The 23,263-nt window shown below is 36.8% G+C and overlaps 3 protein-coding genes and 1 long non-coding RNA gene across 5 annotated transcripts; 1 reads left to right on the top strand and 3 right to left on the bottom strand.

Annotated features, from left to right (window-relative positions):
* Positions 1-2,263: 2,263 nt before the first annotated feature.
* Positions 2,264-4,451, bottom strand: LOC122001819. Its single transcript, XR_006117490.1, has 2 exons — positions 2,553-4,451; positions 2,264-2,476 (listed from the first exon to the last, which is right to left on the bottom strand). It is a non-coding gene; the product is annotated as an uncharacterized LOC122001819 (long non-coding RNA).
* Positions 4,452-12,115: 7,664 nt separating this feature from the next.
* On the top strand, positions 12,116-12,735 carry LOC122000276 (heavy metal-associated isoprenylated plant protein 16-like). Its single transcript, XM_042554734.1, has one exon. It carries the CDS (start codon positions 12,172-12,174, stop codon positions 12,586-12,588), a length of 417 nt encoding a protein of 138 aa, XP_042410668.1. The 5' UTR covers positions 12,116-12,171; the 3' UTR covers positions 12,589-12,735.
* A 2,058-nt stretch (positions 12,736-14,793) lies between these two features.
* Positions 14,794-17,848, bottom strand: LOC122001818 (interactor of constitutive active ROPs 4-like). 2 transcript variants are annotated; one of them, XM_042556767.1, is made up of 3 exons: positions 17,702-17,848; positions 16,089-16,592; positions 14,794-16,026 (listed from the first exon to the last, which is right to left on the bottom strand). In XM_042556767.1, the coding sequence occupies exons 2-3, from the start codon at positions 16,254-16,256 to the stop codon at positions 14,998-15,000; spliced, it is 1,197 nt and encodes a 398-aa protein (XP_042412701.1). In that variant the 5' UTR covers positions 16,257-16,592; positions 17,702-17,848; the 3' UTR covers positions 14,794-14,997. The 2 variants fall into 2 exon arrangements, with proteins under 2 accessions (XP_042412701.1, XP_042412702.1); XM_042556768.1 differs by having other exon boundaries at positions 16,089-16,392.
* A 2,095-nt stretch (positions 17,849-19,943) lies between these two features.
* LOC121999537 lies at positions 19,944-20,411 on the bottom strand. The gene has a single exon (XM_042554203.1). It carries the CDS (start codon positions 20,409-20,411, stop codon positions 19,944-19,946), a length of 468 nt encoding a protein of 155 aa, XP_042410137.1.
* Between the last annotated feature and the right edge of the window lie 2,852 nt (positions 20,412-23,263).

Genomic DNA, 23,263 nt, shown 5'->3' with positions numbered 1-23,263 from the left:
ATAGCCTTGGTCGGGGCGCCCTGGGGGGATAAACTTTATACCCCAACGATCAGATCGAGTCAAAGCTCGATCCTGGTCAAAATACTGGTCCAAGCGCCCGGAAGGGTTCCGGGCACCCCGGAGGGCTCCGGGCGCCCCGGAGGGCTCCGGGCGCCCCGGAGCCCAAAGTCAACAGATGTTGACTTTTTCGTTCGGGACCTCTTCTCTGGTTCAGTCCCGCCTCGGTCCGGTTCTTCTCCTCCGGATCCGCTCGCTTGGGTGATCTCTGCCATCCGGAAAAGGGCTCACCCGAACCCAACTTCCGGTCTTCTCGAGCGGGCTTCCCTCCGGCTTCTCGTCCCTCGGAATCGCCGCGTGTTTCCTTCTCATCCACCGGCGTACTCATCCGCAGTCTTCATCCCTCGGACGCACCGCGTGCCGTCCTTCTCGCTAGCTGCGTCTATTGCTCCCCGAGCAATCTTCCGCTCCGGCTTTCGTCCCTCGGAACCACCGCACGCTTCATTCTCGTCCGTCAGTGTACTCTTCCGCAGTACCTCGTCCCTCGGACTGCCGTCTTTCTCGCTAACTGCGTCTTCCGCTCGACTACCTGTGTTCCTAAGCTCCTGCACACTTAGACACAAGGTTAGAAACACACATGACCTAACTTAACTTGTTGATCACACCAAAACAACTTTGGGGTTCCAACAAGATTTTCTTCTATTAAAATTATTTCAGTTGTCGAAATGTTTTGTACTACCTTATCTAGGTCGTTCCAAAATCTAGATTTGGTGTGTTCATCTAATCTTACTTGAGGTGCATATATGCTAATTACATTAATAGTTTCTTTCACCACCACTATGTTAAGAGTTATAATCCTATTACCCTTTTTAATTACTAGTACTTTATCTTTTAGTGAACTATCGACAATGATACCTATTTTATTTCTTATTTTACTAATTTCTATGTACTATAATTTAAAATCTGAATTTTCTATTATCTTTGTATTCTCTCCTACCTATTGTCTCTTGTACACACAAAATATTAATTCTTCTCCTAATCATCGTATCTACTACCTCCATTCACTACAAAAAAAATAACCTTTTGCGACAAATTTGGCGACGAAATATGAAAAAAATTCGTCGCAAATTTTTTTTGCGACGAATATTTTTTGTCGCAGAATACTCGTCACTAAATATTTGCGACAAAAAAAAAAGAATTTGTTGCAAAATTAGCAACGAAAATAAAATTTCACACTATTCGTCACAAATTATTTGCGACGAAAATAACATTCGTCGCCGAATTTCCAACGAATTAGTATTTTCATTGCTGATATTTGAAAAAAGAAATTAATTCGCCGCAAAATTTGCGACGAATTATATTTTCGTCGCAGAGTTAGTCGGAAGATCATAAACCTTAGGCAATTTAATTTGCAACGAATTTTGAATTTTGCAACGATTTCAGGATCGTCATAGAATTCGTCGCAGAATTTGCGACAAATTATTAGATTCGTCGCAGAAGTTGCGACAAATTATTCAATACGTCACAGATTTTGCGACAAATTATTAGATTCGTCGCAGATTTTGCGACAAATTACCAGGTTTGTCGCAGATATTTGCGACGAATTTGGGAATTTGTCGCAGATTCTGCGATGAATCTGAAATTTCGTCGCAGAAATTAAGTGATGTATAAATTTGTGATTTTTTTGGTCTCAGAATTCGTCGCAGAATCTGCGACGAATATGCAAATTTGTTGCAGAATCTACGACGAATAGTAAATTCGTTGCAGAAGCTGCAATGAATATGGAAATTTGTCGCAGATTCGGCGACGAATTCTGCAGCAAAAAAAATCGCAAATTTATACCTGACTTAGATTTCGCGACGAAATTTTAGAATCATCGCAGAATTTGCGACAAATTCCCAAATTCATCGCAAATATCTGTGACAAACCTAGGAATTTGTCGCAAAATCTGCGACGAATCTAATAATTTGTCGCAAAATCTGCGAGGAATCGATTAATTTGTCGCAAATTCTGTGACGAATATGAAAAATCTTCGCAAAAACTAGTACTGTTTTTTTCGATATATTACGATAAGCTTGCAACGAAATACTTTCGTCGCAAAATTTGTCGCAAAACATAACAACCCCCATCCCAGATTTTATTTTTTCTATATTTAATCTGATTAATACACAAATATGCATCTAATAAATACACATCTTATCTAACAAGCATATCTAACATACAAAACTATACATAACCAAATCACATCAAATCCAATATCACAAAATATCCATAAAATCCAAACATTCCATTCATTAAAATGCAAACATCATCTAATATCCTTACAATCCAAAGATATGATACATGAAAATACAAACATGATCTAATATCCTTACAAGCTAAATATATGATACATCAAAATCCAAACATCATAAGAAGTTCTAAACCATCCATATTTCAATAAAATTCCAAACATGACTAAATCTTCTCCATCTTCTTCCTGCATAATATAAACAATATCAATGATTACAATAAAGAAATTACTATATATGAAAAAATAATAATTTTTTACTTACTTCAACATTGATTTTCATTGTATCTGACCAATCTGTTTCAAAAAAATTAGTAATATTAACAAAAAAAAGAAATGTTTACAATAGAATAACTAATATTCAAAAATACTAATTATGAAATAAATAAAATTCATACAAGAAGATTCATCGCCACCATCGTCGCCATCATCCCAATATCACCAAAATCAGGAGCGGAACTTAACTGAAGATGTTTCATAATTAAATTTTGTTGTTGACGCAGAGCTCTCATTTATGCATCTCTAACTTTTCTTTCTTCATCTCTTTCTAATATTATGCCCTTTAAATGTGAAACCTCTTCAGTCAAGGAATTGATCTGAGTTGTAACTGCTGTTGAGGTGGAAAAGGATTTACGGGAAACTCTATGATTTTTACTTAAAGAACCCATTCCCAATATCCTTCCCCCTTTCTGCCCCCACTAGCCTCCAACCATAAATCCAAATTATTACCGACAGAGGACTCAGTTTCCTCACTAACACATGAACTTCTATGTGTTATCTCGAGCTCGTCGTATTTGTCCTGTATTATAATTATAAAATTAAAATAAATTTATTGTAACAATAATTTAGAAACACATATTTTTAATTAATCCAAACTTTTATTGCTTTTGCTCTAGCCCCGCTCCAAGACTTATCCTTTTTTGTAAAAGTTTTGGTGAAAGTATCAATGAATGAAGGTTCTTTCCCCATAACTTTGGTCTAAAAAAAAGAATTAGAAATAATAAAATAATGACAGATTAAAAACCTATTGAGAGAGTTAAAAATTAGTAGAAGAGTTAAATATTTACCATTCTACGTCTATGCTCATCGATATTAATTAAACCTCCCGCATATGTCGCAGATAAGTCTCCAGAATTATAAGATTGATTTAATCTATTCTGTTGACTTTGTTGTTTGCTTTCGTTGGTTGCCCAAAAATTATTAATCTTAGTCCAATTATCCTCTGTGATACAAAGTAATTTTTTACCCCTTTGTTTAGCATGATTGAGAGTATGACGAATGTGATCACCACATTTTTTCTTGAAATTCTTCTTAACTTCGAATTCATAAGCAGGGTCCCAATTATATATCCGCTGAATAGAAAATAAAATAATTGAGTATATAGATTTATTTCTATTTTAGATATAAAATTAATCATTTATACCTTAAACTCGCTCCACGATAACTCTTTCATTAATGATGGAGTGCTTGAATATGACATAGAATCCCCCATCCAATGATTATTCATGATTTGATTAATTTCACGAACAACACGTACCGAATTTTCGAACCTATGGTTAATAAAGAATATTAAATATAATAGAACAAGAAAAGTCTAAAAAATATAAGATAGGGGTAACCATATTTTTAAGATCCCTAAACTAGTAATGCTAATTGACTATGTCTTATAACTACCTCAATCAAATCTAGTCCAACGGTTAAATAGTCCAATTATTTAATATATTAAATACATGAAGACTATCATTGCTAATTAAACATTGTTCAAAGTTTTTCATAAATGAGAGAATGACCAATGATCATACACTAATCTAATGGTCTATTTGATAAAAAAAGGTAGCACATCAAACCACTATTAGAACTTTTCATTATTAAGAATAAAGATGTGTAATTGAAAATAAAATAGCACATCAAAATTTTTTTTAGAGTTTATCATATAATGAGAGGATGAATAAAGATAGAATTAAATAATCTCATGATATAATTGAAAAAAAAATAAATCAATTATACTATTAGAGCATGGAATAGAATGATGCATATCAGAAATTAAATATTAAAATTAAATAAACTTGATAAAAAAAAGACAATTGAAGTGATGAAATTGAGTTTTAATCCTACTTTATAATCATACTTAAAAAATATAGAATAAAAAATTAAAATATTAATTTTATACTTATGAATCTCCGCAGGGGACAATAAATATTCGAACATCTTGAACCTCAGAAAATGAGTATCTGGTAGGAACCGGATCTGCCAAATTTTACGCTGAAGGTACTGGCGAAGGAGAATGTGATGGTCCTGCATGTACTGGCAAAGGCGAATGTGAAGGTCCTACGTGTGCTGGCGAAGGAGAATGTGATGGTCCTGCCTGAACTGGCGTAGGGAAATGTGATGTTCCTGGCTGTACTGGCGAAGGTGAATGTGATAGTCCTACAGGCTGATCAGGGGCAGGCGTAGGTTCACTGCTAGGTGCTGTCCGGTCATGCGAACTTTGTCTACGTCGCCCCGTCTAAAGATGTTCTGAAAATTCAAAAATAGGATAAAGTTAAAAATATAATGATGCATAATAAATAACATAAAAAAAAACTTACCATATTTACTAAAAGAGATTCTGTGAGATTCCTTTGACGATAGATATCACCTCTAATCACCTATAATATATAGCAAGAAATACATAGCATTAACACATAATATACATAGCAAAATTCAAAAATTGTCTTAAGCCAGTGATAAACTCATCCGTTAAACGCCGACGGTTAGGCAAATTCTTATTATACATCCAATTTCTTTCATTCTGCATTTTGTCTGTTTCCAATAAATTACATAAATAAAAACACAAAGACAACACACTAATGACTAATATGTTTCAAGCGAACATACAAACAAAAATAAATAACAATACAATTGTATACTAATGTTATCATTATTAATTAAAATCAAGGGTGTAGGTATACCAAACAGAGGTCGACAAAGACGTCCAGTGTCTCTCAAACACGTCTATTATACACCTGCATAAACAATGTACACAGTCAATTATATAGTAAAAAAAAACAAATAAGGTCACTATAATCAAGAAGTTTAGCCAATAAGTCTTGGTCGTCTTGGCCATGGCATGGGCAGCAAGTGCCGGGTAAGGGCTGGCCAAGGACATCAAGGGCCACCTGCGGTCAGGCCAGCCGCTGCCGGCCAGGGCCAGGGCCAGCCAAGCTCTGCATGGCCAACTGCGGCCTCCTGTGGCCGGCCAGGACCAGCTGCTGACTCGCGCGACCAGCAAGGGCCAACCTCGGCCTCTTCCGTCCGACCATGATCTACCTCGAGTGTCCAACCAGGGCGAGGAGATGCCTCACGCGTCCAGCTAGGGCTAGCCATTCACTCCCGAGGTCGGCCAGCGCCAGGCGCGGCCTCCCAGCGGCGGGCCAGCGCCAGGGGCGGCCTCCCATCGGCGGGCCAGCGATAGCCGCGCGTCCAGCTAGGGCTAGCCATTCACTCCCGAGGTCGGCCAGCGCCAGGCGCGGCCTCCCAGCGGCGGGCCAGCGCCAGGGGCGGCCTCCCATCGGCGGGCCAGCGATAGCCGCGAGCACCCACGGCCGCACAGCGGCAGTCGTGAGCACCCGCGGCTGCCCAGCGGCAGTCGCGAGCACCCGCGGCTGCCCAGCGGCAGGCGCGAGCACCAGCGGCCGGCCAGAGGCAGCCGCGAGCACCTGCGGTCGCCCAACGCGAATGACACTGGAGTTGGAAGAGAGGGAGACGAGTTTACCTGGACTGAAATCGCCTTAACCGAAGTCCTCCGTCCTCGGATCGTAGCTTCTGCGCCGCCGCCAAAGCTAGGGCAAAGGATGGATCGGGCCGCCACCAAAGTTAGGGCAAAGGGGTTGTGATCGAATGGTAAAGTAAAGGTTAGGTCTTCTGCGACAAAAGGCAACTCGTTGCAAAATTTGTAGCAATTTTAAATTTTGTATATGAAAATCAAAAGTTTTTAAAATTTGTTGAGGTATCTACAGATATCGGAATAAGATAAACCAGTTTATATGAGTTCCTAAAAATATCCTGATTTTATAAATGTCCTCAATCATTAATTTTATCTAATCGGTGATTTATTTTACTTTGAATATATCTAAAAAATATTAATAGACTTGATAAGACAAATAATATCAATTTATTATGTAAAATTTATATTTGATGACATTCCCATGATCAGGGGATTTTTAGGAATCCATAAGATCTGGTTTCATCTCATTCCGAGCTCTCTAGATACCTCAATCGGCTCCAGAAAGTTTAATTATACATATAAAAAAAACTAAAATCTGCGACGAATTTTGAAATTCGTCGCAGAATTATATATATATTTTATATGTAAAATTAAACTTTTCGGAGCCGATTGAGGTACCTAGAGAGCTCGGAATGAGATGAAACGAGATCCTATGGGTTCTTAAAAATCCCCTGATCATGGAGATGCCCTCAAATATAAATTTTATCAAATAAATTGATATTATTGGTCCTACGAAGGTGAAAAACGTTTTCTGGACATCTTCAACGTAAAAAAATCATAGATTGCATAAAATTAGAGGTTGTGGATAATTATAAAATCAAGGAATGTATAGAAACCCATAGGAACTGGTTTCATCTCATTCTGACCTCTCTAGGTACCTCAACCGCCTTCGGATATTTCAAAATACGTGTGACTTGTAAATCTACACGTTCGTATAAAAAATTTAACTAAGTCTTACGCACTCATAATTGATTTATCAAATTAGGAATAAATATAATGGGTAAATTTATTTTTTAATGGCATTCCCATGATCAGGGGATTTTTAGGAATCCATAAGATCTGGTTTCATCTCATTCCGAGCTCTCTAGGTACCTCAATCGGCCCCAGAAAGTTTAATTTTACATATAAAAAAAACTCAAATCTGCGACGAATTTTGAAATTCGTCACTGATTCTACAACGAATTGCGTAATTTGTCGTAGCATCTGCAACGAATTCTAGAATTCATCGTAGATTCTGCAACAAATTCCAGAATTCGTCATAGAATCAGCAACGAATTTTAGAATTCGTCGCAGAATTGCATTTTTTTTAATGTAAAATTAAACTTTCCGGGGTCGATTGAGGTACCTAGAGAGCTCGGAATGAGATGAAACAAGATCCTATGGGTTCTTAAAAATCCCCTGATCATGGAGATGCCCTCAAATATAAATTTTATTGAATAAAATGATATTATTGGTCCTACGAAGGTGAATAACGTTTTCTGGACATCTTCGACGTAAAAAAATCACAGGTTGCATAAAATTAGATGTTGTGGACAATTATAAAATCAAGGAATGTATAGAAACCCATAAGAACTAGTTTCATCTCATTCTGACCTCTCTAGGTACCTCAACCGTCTTCGGATATTTCAAAATACGTGTGACTTATAAATCTACACGTTCATATAAAAAATTTAACTAAGATTTACGCACTCATAATTGATTTATCAAATTAGGAATAAATATAATGGGTAAATTTATTTTTTGATGACATTCCCATGATCAGGGGATTTTTAGGAATACATAAGATCTGGTTTCATCTCATTCCGAGCTCTCTAGGTACCTCAATCTGCCCCGGAAAGTTTAATTTTACATATAAAAAAAACTCAAATCTGCGACGAATTTTGAAATTCGTCGCTGATTCTGCGACGAATTGCATAATTCGTCGCAGAACCTGCAACGAATTCCATAATTCATCGCATAATTTGCAACGAACTCTAGAGTTCGTCGCAGAATCTGCAATGAATTCCAGAATTCGTCGCAGAATTGCTTTTTTTTTAATGTAAAATTAAACTTTCCGGGGTCGAATGAGGTACCTATAGAGCTCGGAATGAGATGAAACGAGATCCTATGGGTTCTTAAAAATCCCCTGATCATGGAGATGCCCTCAAATATAAATTTTATCGAATAAATTGATATTATTGGTTCTACGAAAGTGAATAACGTTTTCTGGACATATTCGACGTAAAAAAATCACAGGTTGCATAAAATTAGAGGTTGTGGACAATTATAAAATCAAGGAATGTATAGAAACCCATAGAACTGGTTTCATCTCATTCTGACCTCTCTAGGTAACTCAACCGTCTTCGGATATTTCAAAATACGTGTGACTTGTAAATCTACACGTTTGTATAAAAAATTTAACTAAGCCTTACGCACTCATAATTGATTTATCAAATTAGGAATAAATATAATGGGTAAATTTATTTTTTGATGACATTCCCATGATCAGGGGATTTTTAGGAATCCATAAGATCTGGTTTCATTTCATTCCGAGCTCTCTAGGTACCTCAATCTGCCCCAAAAAATTTAATTTTACATATAAAAAAAAACTCAAATCTGCGACGAATTTTGAAATTCGTCGCTGATTCTGCAACGAATTGCATAATTCGTCATAGCACCTGCAACGAATTCCATAATTCGTCGCAGAATTTGCAACGAACTCTAGAGTTCGTCGCAGAATCTGCAACGAATTCCAGAATTCATCGCAGAATTGCATTTTTTTTAATGTAAAATTAAACTTTCCGGGGTCGAATGAGGTACCTATAGAGCTCGGAATGAGATGAAACAAGATCCTATGGGTTCTTAAAAATCCCCTGATCATGGAGATACCCTCAAATATAAATTTTATCGAATAAATTGATATTATTGGTCCTACGAAGGTGAATAACGTTTTTTGGACATATTCGACGTAAAAAAATCACAGGTTGCCTAAAATTAGAGGTTGTTGACAATTATAAAATCAAGGAATGTATAGAAACCAATAGGAACTGGTTTCATCTCATTCTGACCTCTCTAGGTACCTCAACCGTCTTCGGATATTTCAAAATACGTGTGACTTGTAAATCTACACGTTCGTATAAAAAATTTAACTAAGTCTTACGCACTCATAATTGATTTATCAAATTAGGAATAAATATAATAGGTAAATTTATTTTTTGATGGCATTCCCATGATCAGGGGATTTTTAGGAATTCATAAGATCTGGTTTCATCTCATTCCGAGTTCTCTAGGTACCTCAATCGGCCCCGGAAAATTTAATTTTACATATAAAAAAAAACTCAAATCTGCGACGAATTTAGAAATTCGTCGCTAATTCGGCTACGCATTCCATAATTTGTCGCAGATTCTGCAACGAATTCCATAATTCGTCGCAGAATTGCATTTTTTTTAATTTAAAATTAAACTTTCTGGGGTCGATTGAGGTACCTAGAGAGCTCGGAATGAGATGAAACGAGATCATATGGGTTCTTAAAAATCCCCTGATCATGGAGATGCCCTCAAATATAAATTTTATCGAATAAATTGATATTATTGGTCCTACGAAGTTAAATAACATTTTCTGGACATCTTCGACGTAAAAAAATCACAGGTTGCATAAAATTAGAGGTTGTGGACAATTATAAAATCAAGGAATGTATAGAAATCCATAGGAACTGGTTTCATCTCATTCTGACCTCTCTAGGTACCTCAACTGTCTTCGGATATTTCAAAATACGTGTGACTTGTAAATCTATACGTTCGTATAAAAAATTTAACTAAGTCTTACGCACTCATAATTGATTTATCAAATTAGGAATAAATATAATGGGTAAATTTATTTTTTTGATGGCATTCCCATGATCAGGGGATTTTTAGGAATCCATAAGATCTGGTTTCATCTCATTCCGAGCTCTCTAGGTACCTCAATCGGCCCCGGAAAATTTAATTTTACATATAAAAAAAAAAACTCAAATCTGCGACGAATTTTGAAATTCGTCGCAGATTTGAGTTTTTTTAAATATATAAATTTGAAAATTTTGATGCTGATTGGGAGTTCTGCGACGAAATCTAAAATTCGTCGCAGAATCTGCAACGAATTCCATAATTCGTCGCAGAATCTGCAACGAATTCCAGAATTCGTCGCAGAATCTGCAACGAATTCCAGAATTCGTCGTAGAATCTGCATCGAATTCCTGAATCCTGAGTTCATCGCAAAAAGTGCGACAAATCCTAAGTTTGTCGCCAAAATTGCAACGATTCCTAATTTTGTCGCAATTTCTGTGACAAATTGTTTTGTTCGTTGCTAATTTCCAATAATTTTTGCGACGAATATTATTTTGTTGCTAATTGGTAATAATTTTTTTTTTGTCGCAAATGTTGTTGCTAATTTGTGACAAATGTGATTTTGTTGTAGAAGTTGTCGCAAATTTGCGACGAATAATTTTTGTCGGAAATATTTGTGGCTAAATTGTACTTTTTTTGTAGTGATTATTTTATGATGAGTGTTCTTAGATTCCATATTTCAAACTTTAGACAATTAAATTTCTTATAATATTTATTCTTATCCAACTTATGGTGTAGAACTCTTACATATTTAACACTAAATCCAAATTCTCATAGAGATGCAGTAGTTCTTGTCAAAACATTATAATCAGACTTTGCAATGCAAAATCTTGTATATTTAATATTATACCTAAGTTCTTATAGAAATGTAACGGTCCTTACCGAGATTTTACAGTCAAACCCTAAATGTATTCCTTCTCAAGAACATCCAAGCATTAACACAATAGTTTGATGGATCCATTCATTGAACATTTGCCTCAAGTCCACGCTGGCTAGTAATCTAACGCACAACCCTTGTTTTTTTTTCAACTGGGCTTGGGACTAGCTTTGGCGGGGTTTATCATCATTATCTATATTTTTTTATCCTATTTTATCGTAACCAATTCTTCTTTAGTCGTCTTCCTTATTTAATGTGTATATTGATCATAGTTTCATATTGCCTAATTGGAATATATATTAGTATAAGTATGTACCATTTTAAATGTGCTTTTCAAAGTATAATTTTGATTTTCTTTTTAATGTTCTCATTTCTTATTTTGTCCATTCTCATATGTCTACGCATTTATCTTAACATCATCTATGTGATTCTCATTTTTTTTTTGTGTGTGTGTTTGAGTCATAACTCAATATTCAATTTCATATAACATTGTCATTTTATAATTTTTTTTTAAATTTTAGAAATATTTTATGATTACATTGAATACGTACACTTTTCTCTATTTGAACGATTTATATTTAAAAAAAAAAAATAATATTAAATACTTAAAGTTCTCAACCCTTCTACTCGGCTTATTTCCTCGGTCTGGAATGGCATTGAATCTACCGGGCTATTTAAATTCCTGCCCTTCTCAATATAAATTCGTATTGTACTTTCTCCAATTACTAGGTACAAGTAACGTGATGATTTATTATAAATCTAAAGGTCTAGGCCCAAAGCATGTTTTTTTAATATGAGCTTTTGTTTCTATGCACCACCAAATCATGAGATTTCTATATATATACTTTTTTTCATCAGAATGCCAGTGACGATGTACGACGGCTACTCAATGGATCCAATGCAGAGAAACAACCTACGTGTTTAAACAGAATGTAACTTTTAATTTAGGAAAGGGATGGACTCAAAAGTGAAGTGGAGCTCGATGAAACACCGGTTATTTCTTTTTGGTTTAAATACTTTCTACATGGCTTTAAATCGCTACACTTCTATCCAATTTAGTAGCTGCATGAATAATGGGAGCAACTGTTGCACAAGTAATTGAAGCTCGAGAAACATTTCTTCTTTTCTGTTTCCCTTTTGAGTCAAAATTGGATGCCTATACTTCTCTGTTCCAAGTCCGCTTAGTGTCTGCTCTTCCTGTCATGTGACTTGGTTGACTTGACTTCGTTGACTTGGATTATCAGTCTTCCGTGAGGAGACTTCCTACTGAGTTCGCTCACACTTGTTCCCTTTCTTGCTTTCTGTCTACATAAACGCTTCTTTCCTTCACAATCTGAAATCACACTACAACACTAGTCACTGCTTTGATTAATTCTTAAGATGGCTAAGCAGAAGGTGGTGTTGAAGGTGGCCATGAAAGACGCCAAGAGGTGCTCCAAAGCTCTCAAGACCGCCGTCGGCTTGCCCGGCGTGCTCTCTGTGCCTCTGGACAAAGACTGCCTCATCGTGGTTGGCGATGGTGTTGACTCGGTCGCGCTGACCACCATCCTCAGGAGGAAGATGGGTACTGCCGACCTCGTCAGCATCGGATCAGCCGAAGAAAAGAAAGAGCAGAAACCTGCGGAAGCAAAGAAAGAGGAGAAACCAGCGACTGTGGCCGAGTTCAATACGATGACTTGGCAGCCGATGCCGGCGAGCTACTACATCATGTATCCTGCAGCCCCACAACCGTATTATCACTTCCAGCACGCTTACCAAACCTGCCCAGTTAACGATTGTCTCAGAGATCTTAGCTAGTAGAATGGTCAAAAATAATAGATTTGTTTTCATTAATATACTGTAAAAGAGCTTGATCTTATGGAAGGCTTGTGATATGAATAAGGTTAATCAGTTTGTGGCACTAATAAGCAATTTTACTGTCTCATTCCATTTGAGTTTGCAAAATTCAGTGCTCAATCAGTTTTGTCAGATTGATATAGAAAATGTTCCACATTTTATTGAACCGAAACATCACCCTCTATTTTCATGTTCAAATTTTTTTTTCTTTCACGTTTAAAATTTTCTCAATCGGTTAAAAAATTGAATGTATTTAAGGTACGAGGGCATCCACGGTAGGAAGTATTTGAAGGCATATTTCTCTAAATATTCTCAATTTTAAATATTCTCTATTAAAAGGGGATATTGGGGAGGAGATTTAAAAATATCAAATTATGTCGGATGATTTCTCTCTCTTTAAATTTTTTTAATAAAAAAAATTAAAAATATATTTAATATAAAAAATTAAAAATATATTTAATGATGAAATTTAGAATATTTAAAAGTGAGATATTTAATAGGTGTATCCTATAAATATTTGATTTGGATGTCAGGACCATAAATATTTGGGAGAAATATTCGGTATTGTGGATGCTTTGAGGGCATGAATACTTTAAAGAGATATATTAATTTTGATTTAAAGTAATTTAGAGTTCTCTAAGTTAATATTTGATATTTTTTTAATCACAAGAGTCCTAAGAATATATTAGTAGTGTTGATTAATAAGTATTATTATTTTATTGGAGTAGAAGTGATATCGATCACCCTAAGTGATCCAGTATTGTTGGTCTCAAGGAAAAATATAAGTAGATAAATTGCGAAAAATATTTTACTTTAGCGCAACTATATTTTACAGACATCCAAAGATGTATTTTATATTAGTTAGAAATTGACTCTAAGACGGTAAGACCTATTGAAGCAAATACCTATGTATGTATCAACTATGTCAAATTGTGAGGGTATGAGTTTGTGATAAATTTTATCAAACTTTTACAAGTTTAAAAGTTACTATTTTTAATTTACATTGTGGAATTCAAATCTAAAAGTAGAAATGCATTAAAGAGGTTTATATGAGCATATTAATTTTTATTTGAACTAATTTAAAGTTCTCAGAGGTCCATCGACCCGTTAAATTAATGTAATCTTACAAGTCTCTTTAGTCTCTTTATTCGAATTACATCGTTTAAATTGAGAATAATATTTTTTTTGATTGGAATGAGTAAATATTTGAAAATGAAAAGAAGAGAGGAGATATAACAAAAGTGTAATATGTGTGAATTATGAAAGTTTTGTGACAAATTTATTGACGCAATAAAGGAGAAAAATTTTCAAGTTCATTCCATCAAAGAAGTTAAGCGAGGATCTCTGCTCCATTCCAATCCCTCAAAGAAGTTGTGTGAGGATCTCTGCTTCATTCCAATTCCATGTCCTTCATTAGCTTTGTCACTGGCCTTTCGCCAGTGGAGGACACCGGCTTCTACCCCAAGCTCGGAACTTCGAATGCAGGACACACTCAGTCTCAGTGCTGATTGCACAAAATCTCTAAGAACACTGATCATTTAAATGAACTTCTGTGAAAGTTTTTTGATTTATCTGATAGTCGATAAAAAAAAATTTATGGGTCGAATCAGTTACCTTCAAAATTAATCGATTTGAAGAGTTGGATATCTAAATTATCCAAAAAAAACTTTAACGTATTAATACTTAATGATCACATATTACAATCCGAATATTTAAGCATTTGGTCCAATTAATCCTAGAGGTGGAAGGAATCCAGAAAGTATAAGTGGATCAAGGTAAGGCACCCAACGTTACTAATAATTCAAACCCCGTAGGTGTTTAAAAATGCCCAAGTGAAATTTAAATCCTACTAGTATGGGAATGAGTCTTGTCTCTTACCATTTGTTTTTTTTTTCTATAATTCAAGCAATCAATTTTACAATTCGACTAATTCTAAAATGACTGATTCACCTATCACTATGATTCACCTATCACTAAGATAAATTGAAAGATAATTTTGACAGATGAGCCAACATCACAAATCTTTCAAACGCTCTGATTATAATATGCCGTAGGTGAGATTTGAATATTAGTTACTTACCGCACTATAATCCCAGGGTATCTTGCCTTTTACCACCGTGCCATACCCCGTGAGACAATGATCACATATTACAATGAAGATGAATATAGACAACTTCTTTCCCAACATAATTTCAACATCTTGCTCAACATTCGAAGCTCCATATCGAGCTTTAGAATATACATAGACAACATCAACCCTGATAACCTTACTACCTTCCATGTTTGATTGGTGAGTTCACAGGCCAGTGCATAAGAAGCTAAACTGATAGGAAGACTGAGCAAAGGGGGTGATGAACTACTACTATCACTTCATTTATGCTGGTTCTTCTTCCAAAGGTTTCCGAACATCCGCACACCGGCACCCTTCCTCCTTCCCCATCCGCCGCCGCTGCCATCCTCGTCTATATCTTCGTCGATCGATGGCGATTCCCAGTTTCTGTAATCGGCCTCAAGGTATTTGTCCATTGAGCTGCAACGCTCAGCTAAGATTCTGTCACTCATCTCCTCACTTGCATCGTTTCCGGCGGAGGCTAGTACCTCCGCGGCCGCCTCTGCGGCCTTCCGCCATTGCTCGATTTGCACCTTCATCCGCTTCAAGTCCATCTCCAATGTCGCCTTGCTGCCTTCTGCCGCCTCCAGCTGCGAGCTCAATTGCTGCTCTTTGGTTTTGCTGTCTTTGAGTTTCTTCTCTATCGAATTCAGCTGTGCCGCGAGGTGTTCTTGCTTGGCCTGAGCAGATTCTGCAAGTTGCTTGGCTTCCTCCTCTGCTTTGATATTGAAGATCTTGTTTTCTTCGAGTAGAACTGCCACTTCCCTCTCCTTCTCCAAAAGCTTGGCTTTTAGAATGACTACTTCCTTCTCTTCTTCCTCTTCCTCTGCAACAGCAGCAGCAGCAGCAGCAGCAGTCTCATTGTCTTCATGTCTCTCTAATTTCTCAATCATTGCCTTTGTCTCCTCCTCTTGCTGCTTCTCCGTCACCTTTTCCTCTTTCCTCTGCTCGTCGTCGACTTCATCCTCCGGCGGGACGGGCTCGGCCAGCACTACTATTTCGAACACGTCCATAGTCGCCGGGGAAGTGACGGTCTCCTCCTCGTTGACATTTTGTCGAACATCTTCCAGTCGATAATCCGGAGCCTGAGCAGGCGTTTCCTCCTCCGCCTTCGCGTCCACGGCGACGGCGGCAGCGAGTGGGGTCCGCTTCTTCGCCTTTGCGAGAGCTTGCTCAGCCTCGACCTTGGCGGCCTCCGCCTCGGCCAGACGCTCTTTTAGCTTCTTCAGCTCCGCCTGGGACTTGCTCAGCTTCGTCTCGAGCTCCACCACCCTCGTGCCCCGCTTCCTCTGTTCAACAGAACGCATCAACCACAGAACCGAAAGCGAAGAACACCAATCTCGCACCTTACCTCCTGCGAGCCGCCAAGGGACGACACCTTGACACTGCGGCCGGCGGCGGCGGCGGCCGCAGCCGGGCGGTGACGCACGCTGTTAGCCTCAGAGCAGGCCGTGCTCCGCAGGTACAGCGGCACGCGCGGCGACGGCCGGTCAGGTCCCTCCGACCCTCTGCTTCCCATCAAAACGCCGCCTTGCTGACTCACTCACTCAGTATCCCGCAAGATCACAACAAAGTGCTCGACGAAAGTCCCTCTTCAGCTCGACCGTGGCACTGCACACCCTGCCGTCTCGTCGACCAGCCATTAAACTAAAGAACTGCAGGCAAAAGAAGCACACAAGCACAACCTCACCACCTTTCAAAGCCCCACCGAAGACACTCAACTCATGCATGCAAAATTCAGAATACGTTTCCATCATTTTATTTATTTTTGTTATCTGTCTGGATCTTCAGCTCTACTGTCAATAGCTGAAGGTCAAAAAGTGGATGCCAGAGATGAAGGTCCGGTGGAATGGTCCTGCTCAATAAATGATGCATAAGCCGGACTGGAAGCTGGTTACAGCTTTTGCTAGGGTTGTAAATGAATTTATTAAATTTAAGTTTATTATTCAGTTTGATAAGAACTCATTATATTTATGTACTTCAATATTGCACATAAAATTAATCAATTAAATAAATAAGCTAAATAACTCTTTTAATTAAATAAATAAATAAGCTTAAAAATATCTAAATGTATTATTAAATTTAATAACCAACTAAATAACTTTAAAATCTAAAAATTTAAATTAAAAGTTCAATAACATCTAAATGAATCAATCTTAAATTAAACTTGAACCAGTTTAAACTCATAAAAAAATATTAAGTCAAACTTGAATAATTATTTCAATGATTTTTATTTTAGGTTTGGTTTGACTTGACATGATTTTTTTAATTAAACAAGTTTGAATATCATAAAACTTGTTTACTGCCTTAGCTTTTGGAACCACAATTGAAGATTAAGCAGAGCACCACTGAAGTAAGTAAGAGGGGAATATTACTGCCTCATCCAAGCTTTTAGCTGCTATGAAAAATTTATTCAATTAAAGACATCATTTATCCGAAAGTAGACACACAATTTTGATGCTTCTCTATAGATCAAGTGTCGCAAGACCACAGGCTTTAAAACATTAATTATCATTTTTTATCGCAAATTATATATATCCAGTTCAAAATTACTCTATATTAAGCACTATAATTAATATCAAATTAGTCTTTGCTTTAATTTTATCCAACCCACTTTAAAATTATAATTAATAGTGTTACAATTATTATATAGTTGCTACAATAATTTTAAATTTTAAAGTAATTTGGATAAAATTAGAGTAATTTTGATTAAATTTGAAGGTACACAATTCCGTTTTCTTTTTCATTGCTTTAATTTTCTTCTGGCGTTGGAGAATAGACACAACAATTATGAACAAGATGCATGTTTCATAGCATTTCTTTTAGACAGAGAATGGTTCATGTTTTTCAAGAAAATATATCATCAAATATGTTAGAAAATGCTTCCTTAATTCAACAAAAACTAATTCTAACAATATATATATATATATATATACCTTCTTCTTGGGTGAAATAGTTAAATACCTTGATCAGAAACTTCCCTGGTGCAAGTCCATTGCCCTTAGCTTCCTCGTTGAGAAGAAGGTAATTGAGTGATGATACACATGGAGTTCATCCAAATTTATACCCAGCGAGCGGAAGCTTCAGCCGCTGCACTGCGCATGTGAATCGTGAGGAGGCGATGAAGCCAGCACAGTAAATGATTGAACGATCAGTGTCGTGGGCATTGAGTCGAACAGGTTGTGGGCGAGCCCGTGACACAGCGGTCGCTGTTCCAGCGAAGAAGATGGTACGCTGCCGTGGGAGTTAGGGGGGCGCGATGGCGACGGGAGATCCGTGCGAGCAGTTAATGGGAGCAGGTGGCCGGCCGGTTTTGACTCCACGTTACTGAGCAAGCAGATCGATATTAATTGCTTCGAGGTTAGGGTTTACGGTTGGATTTAGGATTTCTCTTCACTTCTCTACTTCCGTACATAAATTATAAATTTTTAATATTTTTTGTTACTTTATCAATCTATTTAATTGAGTTTTTATATATTGATAAAATAAAAACTTGCTAAAAATTATCAGAATTAAGATATTTTAGATAAAAGATATCTAAATGTGTATAGGGTAAGAGGGGATCCGAACGAATTAAAGAAGCATATTTTCTACACAGATGACCTTCCTCTTTAATTCCTTATTAGGTAAATTTAAAGTTCAACTTAAGCATATTTAGAAACTTGACCTCTAAAAATTCATTCCATTTGACATTTAAACTCTAATTTTATATTATTTCTCTAAATACCACACGTTGCCTTTCAACTATATAGAGTTTTCAAAAGGTATTTAATTTCTCCAATTGCTCTTGGACTCGACTAAAGTGCTAGCTATAATTTCAGAGATAACTATCAAAGTATTTTGGATACTAAAGTCATAGTTCACAGTCAATTTGGGAATTAGTTAAGATCTAATTTTTAGGGTATGGGGCCTCTGGCTCCTAAAAAAAAGAACCACAAAATGATCAAATTTAAATTCAAACAAAGCAGCCCTAATAAAAAAAATGTGTAAAATCATTGTAATATGGGATCGTATTGATTTTACTGATCCTATGCGATCCCACTAATTCTTACTCCAATTTCACTGTAAAAGACGATTCCAAATGATCCAAAAGTGATTTGGGACTTCATGATTCTACAAACTAGGACTAAAATGTTATCAAGGACAAGAAAATAGACGAATTAGAGGATGTCAATGGATACACTTTTCCCGCCACTCATTTGTTGGATGTGTTAGCTTCTAGTTTCAACTATATTCTTTTATTGGACATGTGTTAATTAGAATAAACCATTATTAATAGTTCAATTTAATCTTCAGCGAGAGCAACCCTAACCCTAAATTAGGATTTTTCTGTTACTCTTCATATCATTTTTAACTACGTAGGTAAAAGAAAATTAATCTATAAATGTTTATTGAACACAAAATGTTTTGTGAAATATCCTCTCTTTTTTCTTTTTTATTTTCAATTGAAGGATTTCTCTCTAGATATCATTCTCTTTTACTATAAGACTTGCTCCTAAAAGCCTTCAATAGTAGCATACCTAAATCAACCAAAACCTCACATGGAATGTCCCTCCCCTTCACATGTGGTGTCCATAAATCTCCTCCTCCTTTTTGAATGTTAGAACGTGCCCATTAAACCGATAAATAAGCAATGAACATGCCAACCTCTTTAACTAATTGTAGACCACCACGGCAGTGTCATTGTCTTTGCATTCGTATGAGAAAGAAAGATCTTTAAATGTAGGGCTCCGTGTCCCAAAATATTACTCAAGTGTTCTTTGTCTCACCTATCATGTCGAGCAAAATGAAAATATGACACGAGTTAAAAATATGTAGTGGAAATACCTGTGTGTTTCACTTCATAATTTGAGATCTCCTAATAAATTTTAAAAATTGTATAGTTTAGATTTTAGGTGGAGTGAAAACAATTTATCTTTTAAAAAAACATATCGTACCCAAAATCATGCGTGTATTAATTTCAGTATATTATATGTATTAATATGGATCAAAATAGAAAGTTACTCTCATATGGCGTGGAGGTTACAAATTCAAGTCACGAAAACAACACGCATTGGCAGGAAGTGTACGCACTTGATATGTGTATTAATACCAATCGAAATAGTTTTTTTTTTTTAAAAAAAAAAAAGAGATTAAATAAGGAAAAAAAAACTTTACTAAATTTTTGCAATATGCCTTAATTTGAACATTAGCGAGGCGGAAAAGCCTAATTTTTTAATTCGCTCGTGGAGATCTCGACGATGCTTTCCAAATGCGGCCGCCACGCGCCGACCCTCCGGCCACCTGGCCTCCAGCGATCCCTGCTCAACTGCGCCGGCAACCCCTTCTCCAGCGCGCCCCTCTCAGCGTCTGCATTCTCCCGGTCCCAATCGCCCGCCCCTTTCTTCTTCATCGGCGCCTTGGCGCGAGGCCGCGGCGGCGCGGCCTTGTGGGGGGCGGCGACGACGGGGACGAGGAAGTAGATCCGGCCTCGCTGCAGGCGCGCGTGCGGCGGGAGGAGCTCGCAGGGCGGGTGGTGGCGGACGGCGTGGTTGGGGTGCGCGAGCATGACGTCGGCGGCGGTGACCGCGGCCGCGATCTCATCGACGCGGCCGCTGGGGTGGACGACGCGGACGACGTCGAGGCTACCGCAGGGGAGGAGACACGACAGGAAACACTTGATCCCTCCCTTCATTCCCCCCCTTTTTTTTCTCCAAAAAAGAAATCCAAATTAATTTATTTCCACTGATTTCTTTCCCTTTTTTTTTAAAAAAAAGATCGTGGAGGAATGAAACGGTGTGGAAGAGGAGGGAGAAGTCCAAACGCTCTCTCTATCGATGTAGTAGTGGTGCGAATGGGGAAATGAAGAGGGCAATTTAAAGAGTGGGGAGAAAATAATCCAAAACCACAAATTAGCTTAAAAGTCAAAGCTACATGGATAAAACTCTACCCCAATTAGCATAATGTCATTTTGAAAATGGGAGTCAGCTTTTAGGGTTAGATGTGATGCCATTAACATGTCTTTTTCTCAACTTTTGGCATGAGAGGGACAGAAAAAGAGGAGATAAAGTTCGTTGAAGTATGGGGGCCTCAATATGGCATCAATGATTGAGAAAGGTCGTTAGTTAACCTTAATAACGTACATTACTTATCCTTAAGGCTCCGTTTGGTTCGCGGGATAAAGATTAATGGCACGATAAATAATTATCACACCATTAATCCTAACACCAACCCTAAGGGTTAAATTTCAATCATGTCTTTCTTTTTTACTGTTGTAGTGTACAATTTGATTGCTCTAGGTACTTTTTGTGGAACAAGAATGAATGTGATGATGAGTGAACAGAACAATTTTCTTTACGAGCAAAAGGGACTTTTGTCATAGTTGGCAAAATTGATTTCAACTTGGCCTACTTATCAGATAAAGATGGGTGAGAACAAAACATGTGTTGTTGGCTCTATCATTGATTTTGTATATGAAAGAAAATGTGTAAAGAAATTGCATGTGGCATGCAGTTTTTAACTTTAACTGGGACTGACAGTGGATATGATAAGATTTTGGCATCTGGATCAGCACTTTACAGAAAGTAAAGTTGGAAAGAGACGAAAAAACAAAAATTTTAAAGATTTAATTGCAGTAGTTGTTCATCATTTACCAGAGGAACTAAAGAAGACAAGTTAGCTATAATGCTTTAATGAATAAAAGTTCTTGGCATCTTCTCCTCTGTTGCCATCAATTTCAAATGACTTGCAAACTTTATGTCACTCAGATTTCAGAATGCACTTATCCACTTTCATATTCTCAGTTCCACAACAATTTAATTCAATAAACTAAGTTAATTAACCTAATAATATTGATATTAATTCTCAAAAACATTCGTGTAAAGGAGCCATGATCAATGTAATTATAACAAATATACTTTATGTCACTTAGATTTCGGAATGAACTTATCCACTTTCATATTCTCAGTTCCACAACAATTTAATTCAATAAACTAAGTTAATTAAACTAATTATATTGATAATAATTTTCATAAACATTCGTGAAAAAGAGCCATGATCAATGTAATTATAACAAATATACTTTATGTCACTCAGATTTCAGAATGCACTTATCCACTTGCATATTCTCAGTTCCACAACAATTTAATTCAATAAACTAAGTTAATTAAACTAATAATATTGATATCAATTCTCACAAGCATTCGTGTAAACAGCCATGATCAGTGTAATTATAACGAATATTTTATTTTTCACAAATAGTGCTACTTTTGTTCACAAAACTTAGTAAATCAAGCATTTATTATCTTTGGTTATATAATTCAAAATTTTTTACTCTAAAAAAATGAATTAGTATTAAGTTAGAATCCTATGTTTCACCTTGAAAGTAGATCTTATTTGCAGAATCATAAGTGTAGAGATTAAAAATCTCTCCTAACTTGAATTTCTGAAATAATATCAGCTAAATCAAATATTATGATAAAAAAAAGAAATTGACCATATGCATAGAGAATATGTTCTTTTAATTTCTTTTCTTCCCCTTGCAATAGGTATGGTTAATTATTCCCTCCATTTTACATGTTCTTTAGCTTCATTCTTATCTTTGTATCCATATTTTGATTAAACATCACTACTAACGTTGATGAAACACCACTAATGCTAACAGGAACAAAAATCACAACATGTGCATCTATAAGCTTGTGAAAAAAAAAAAAGCCTCCACGAGCATAGCCTAGTTAGTACGTGGGTGATAGAAATGTCACACAGGAAAAAGGTTTGAATACTAGGGGAAAAAAGTTTGAATCCTCTGGGATTCATTCCCTTACGGAATAAGTTCCTCTCACCCAAAAAACAGCTCGGTACCGTGATTTACCCACCCTTCCACAAGTCTTGGGATGGAGAGGCGCCTATCACCCTATAAGCTCGCGAAAAAGAAAGAGTGGTAAAGTTTCACTAACTGGTATGATCTATCATCTCCTCTTCAAATAAACAAGGGACAATACTACTCTTTCCATGTTAGGGGGCACAACACAAAGAAAAAGGACTTGAGAAAGGTAGGAATAACACTGTGTATAATTCCGTCAGAGGGCGGGTAAACACTGCTTTACATAGAGAGCAATCAACCAGCAACCTGACTTTCGATGCAATTCAGAGACTTATCATGTGGTTCCATTTTCTGATGAAGGCAATTGCACACTCAGATCAATAGGAAAAAGAATTTGTATGAGCAGGTATGTAATGCCACAAATACTCTCGATAGAATGCATAACAAGAAAAGGACTTAGAAATCTAAAGCAAGCTCATACACAGACAGGTAAGATGAAAGTGTTTGTTGTACAGTGGTGCATATCCATTAAGTTCACCAATGGATGTCTTCAGAAATACAAACCTCAAAAAATGAGAAGAAAAAGATATCCGAGTAGGAATTTTGGATCCTAGAAAAGCCTTTATGCAACACAAGAGTTTCTATTTCACCTATGATTGCGTTTGAAACAAGAAAGAAACCAGACTTCTAAAGCACTATTGCTGTAAGCTCAGTGACATGATGTT

This window comes from Zingiber officinale, chromosome 7A, assembly GCF_018446385.1.
Source record: "Zingiber officinale cultivar Zhangliang chromosome 7A, Zo_v1.1, whole genome shotgun sequence".
Taxonomy (NCBI): Eukaryota; Viridiplantae; Streptophyta; class Magnoliopsida; order Zingiberales; family Zingiberaceae; genus Zingiber; species Zingiber officinale.
Note: the sequence above shows the minus strand (reverse complement) of the source record. Positions and strands in the feature narration are given on the sequence as shown.

Bases quoted from the DNA above. Each gene is read 5' to 3' on its own strand.
- LOC122000276 (XM_042554734.1), top strand. From the start codon at position 12,172: ATGGCTAAGCAGAAGGTGGTGTTGAAGGTGGCCATGAAAGACGCCAAG.
- LOC122001818 (XM_042556767.1), bottom strand. From the start codon at position 16,256: ATGGGAAGCAGAGGGTCGGAGGGACCTGACCGGCCGTCGCCGCGCGTG. The intron at 16,027-16,088 runs GTAAGGTGCGAG...TCTGTTGAACAG, and splicing joins CCCTTGGCGGCTCGCAGGAG to AGGAAGCGGGGCACGAGGGT.
- LOC121999537 (XM_042554203.1), bottom strand. From the start codon at position 20,411: ATGAAGGGAGGGATCAAGTGTTTCCTGTCGTGTCTCCTCCCCTGCGGT.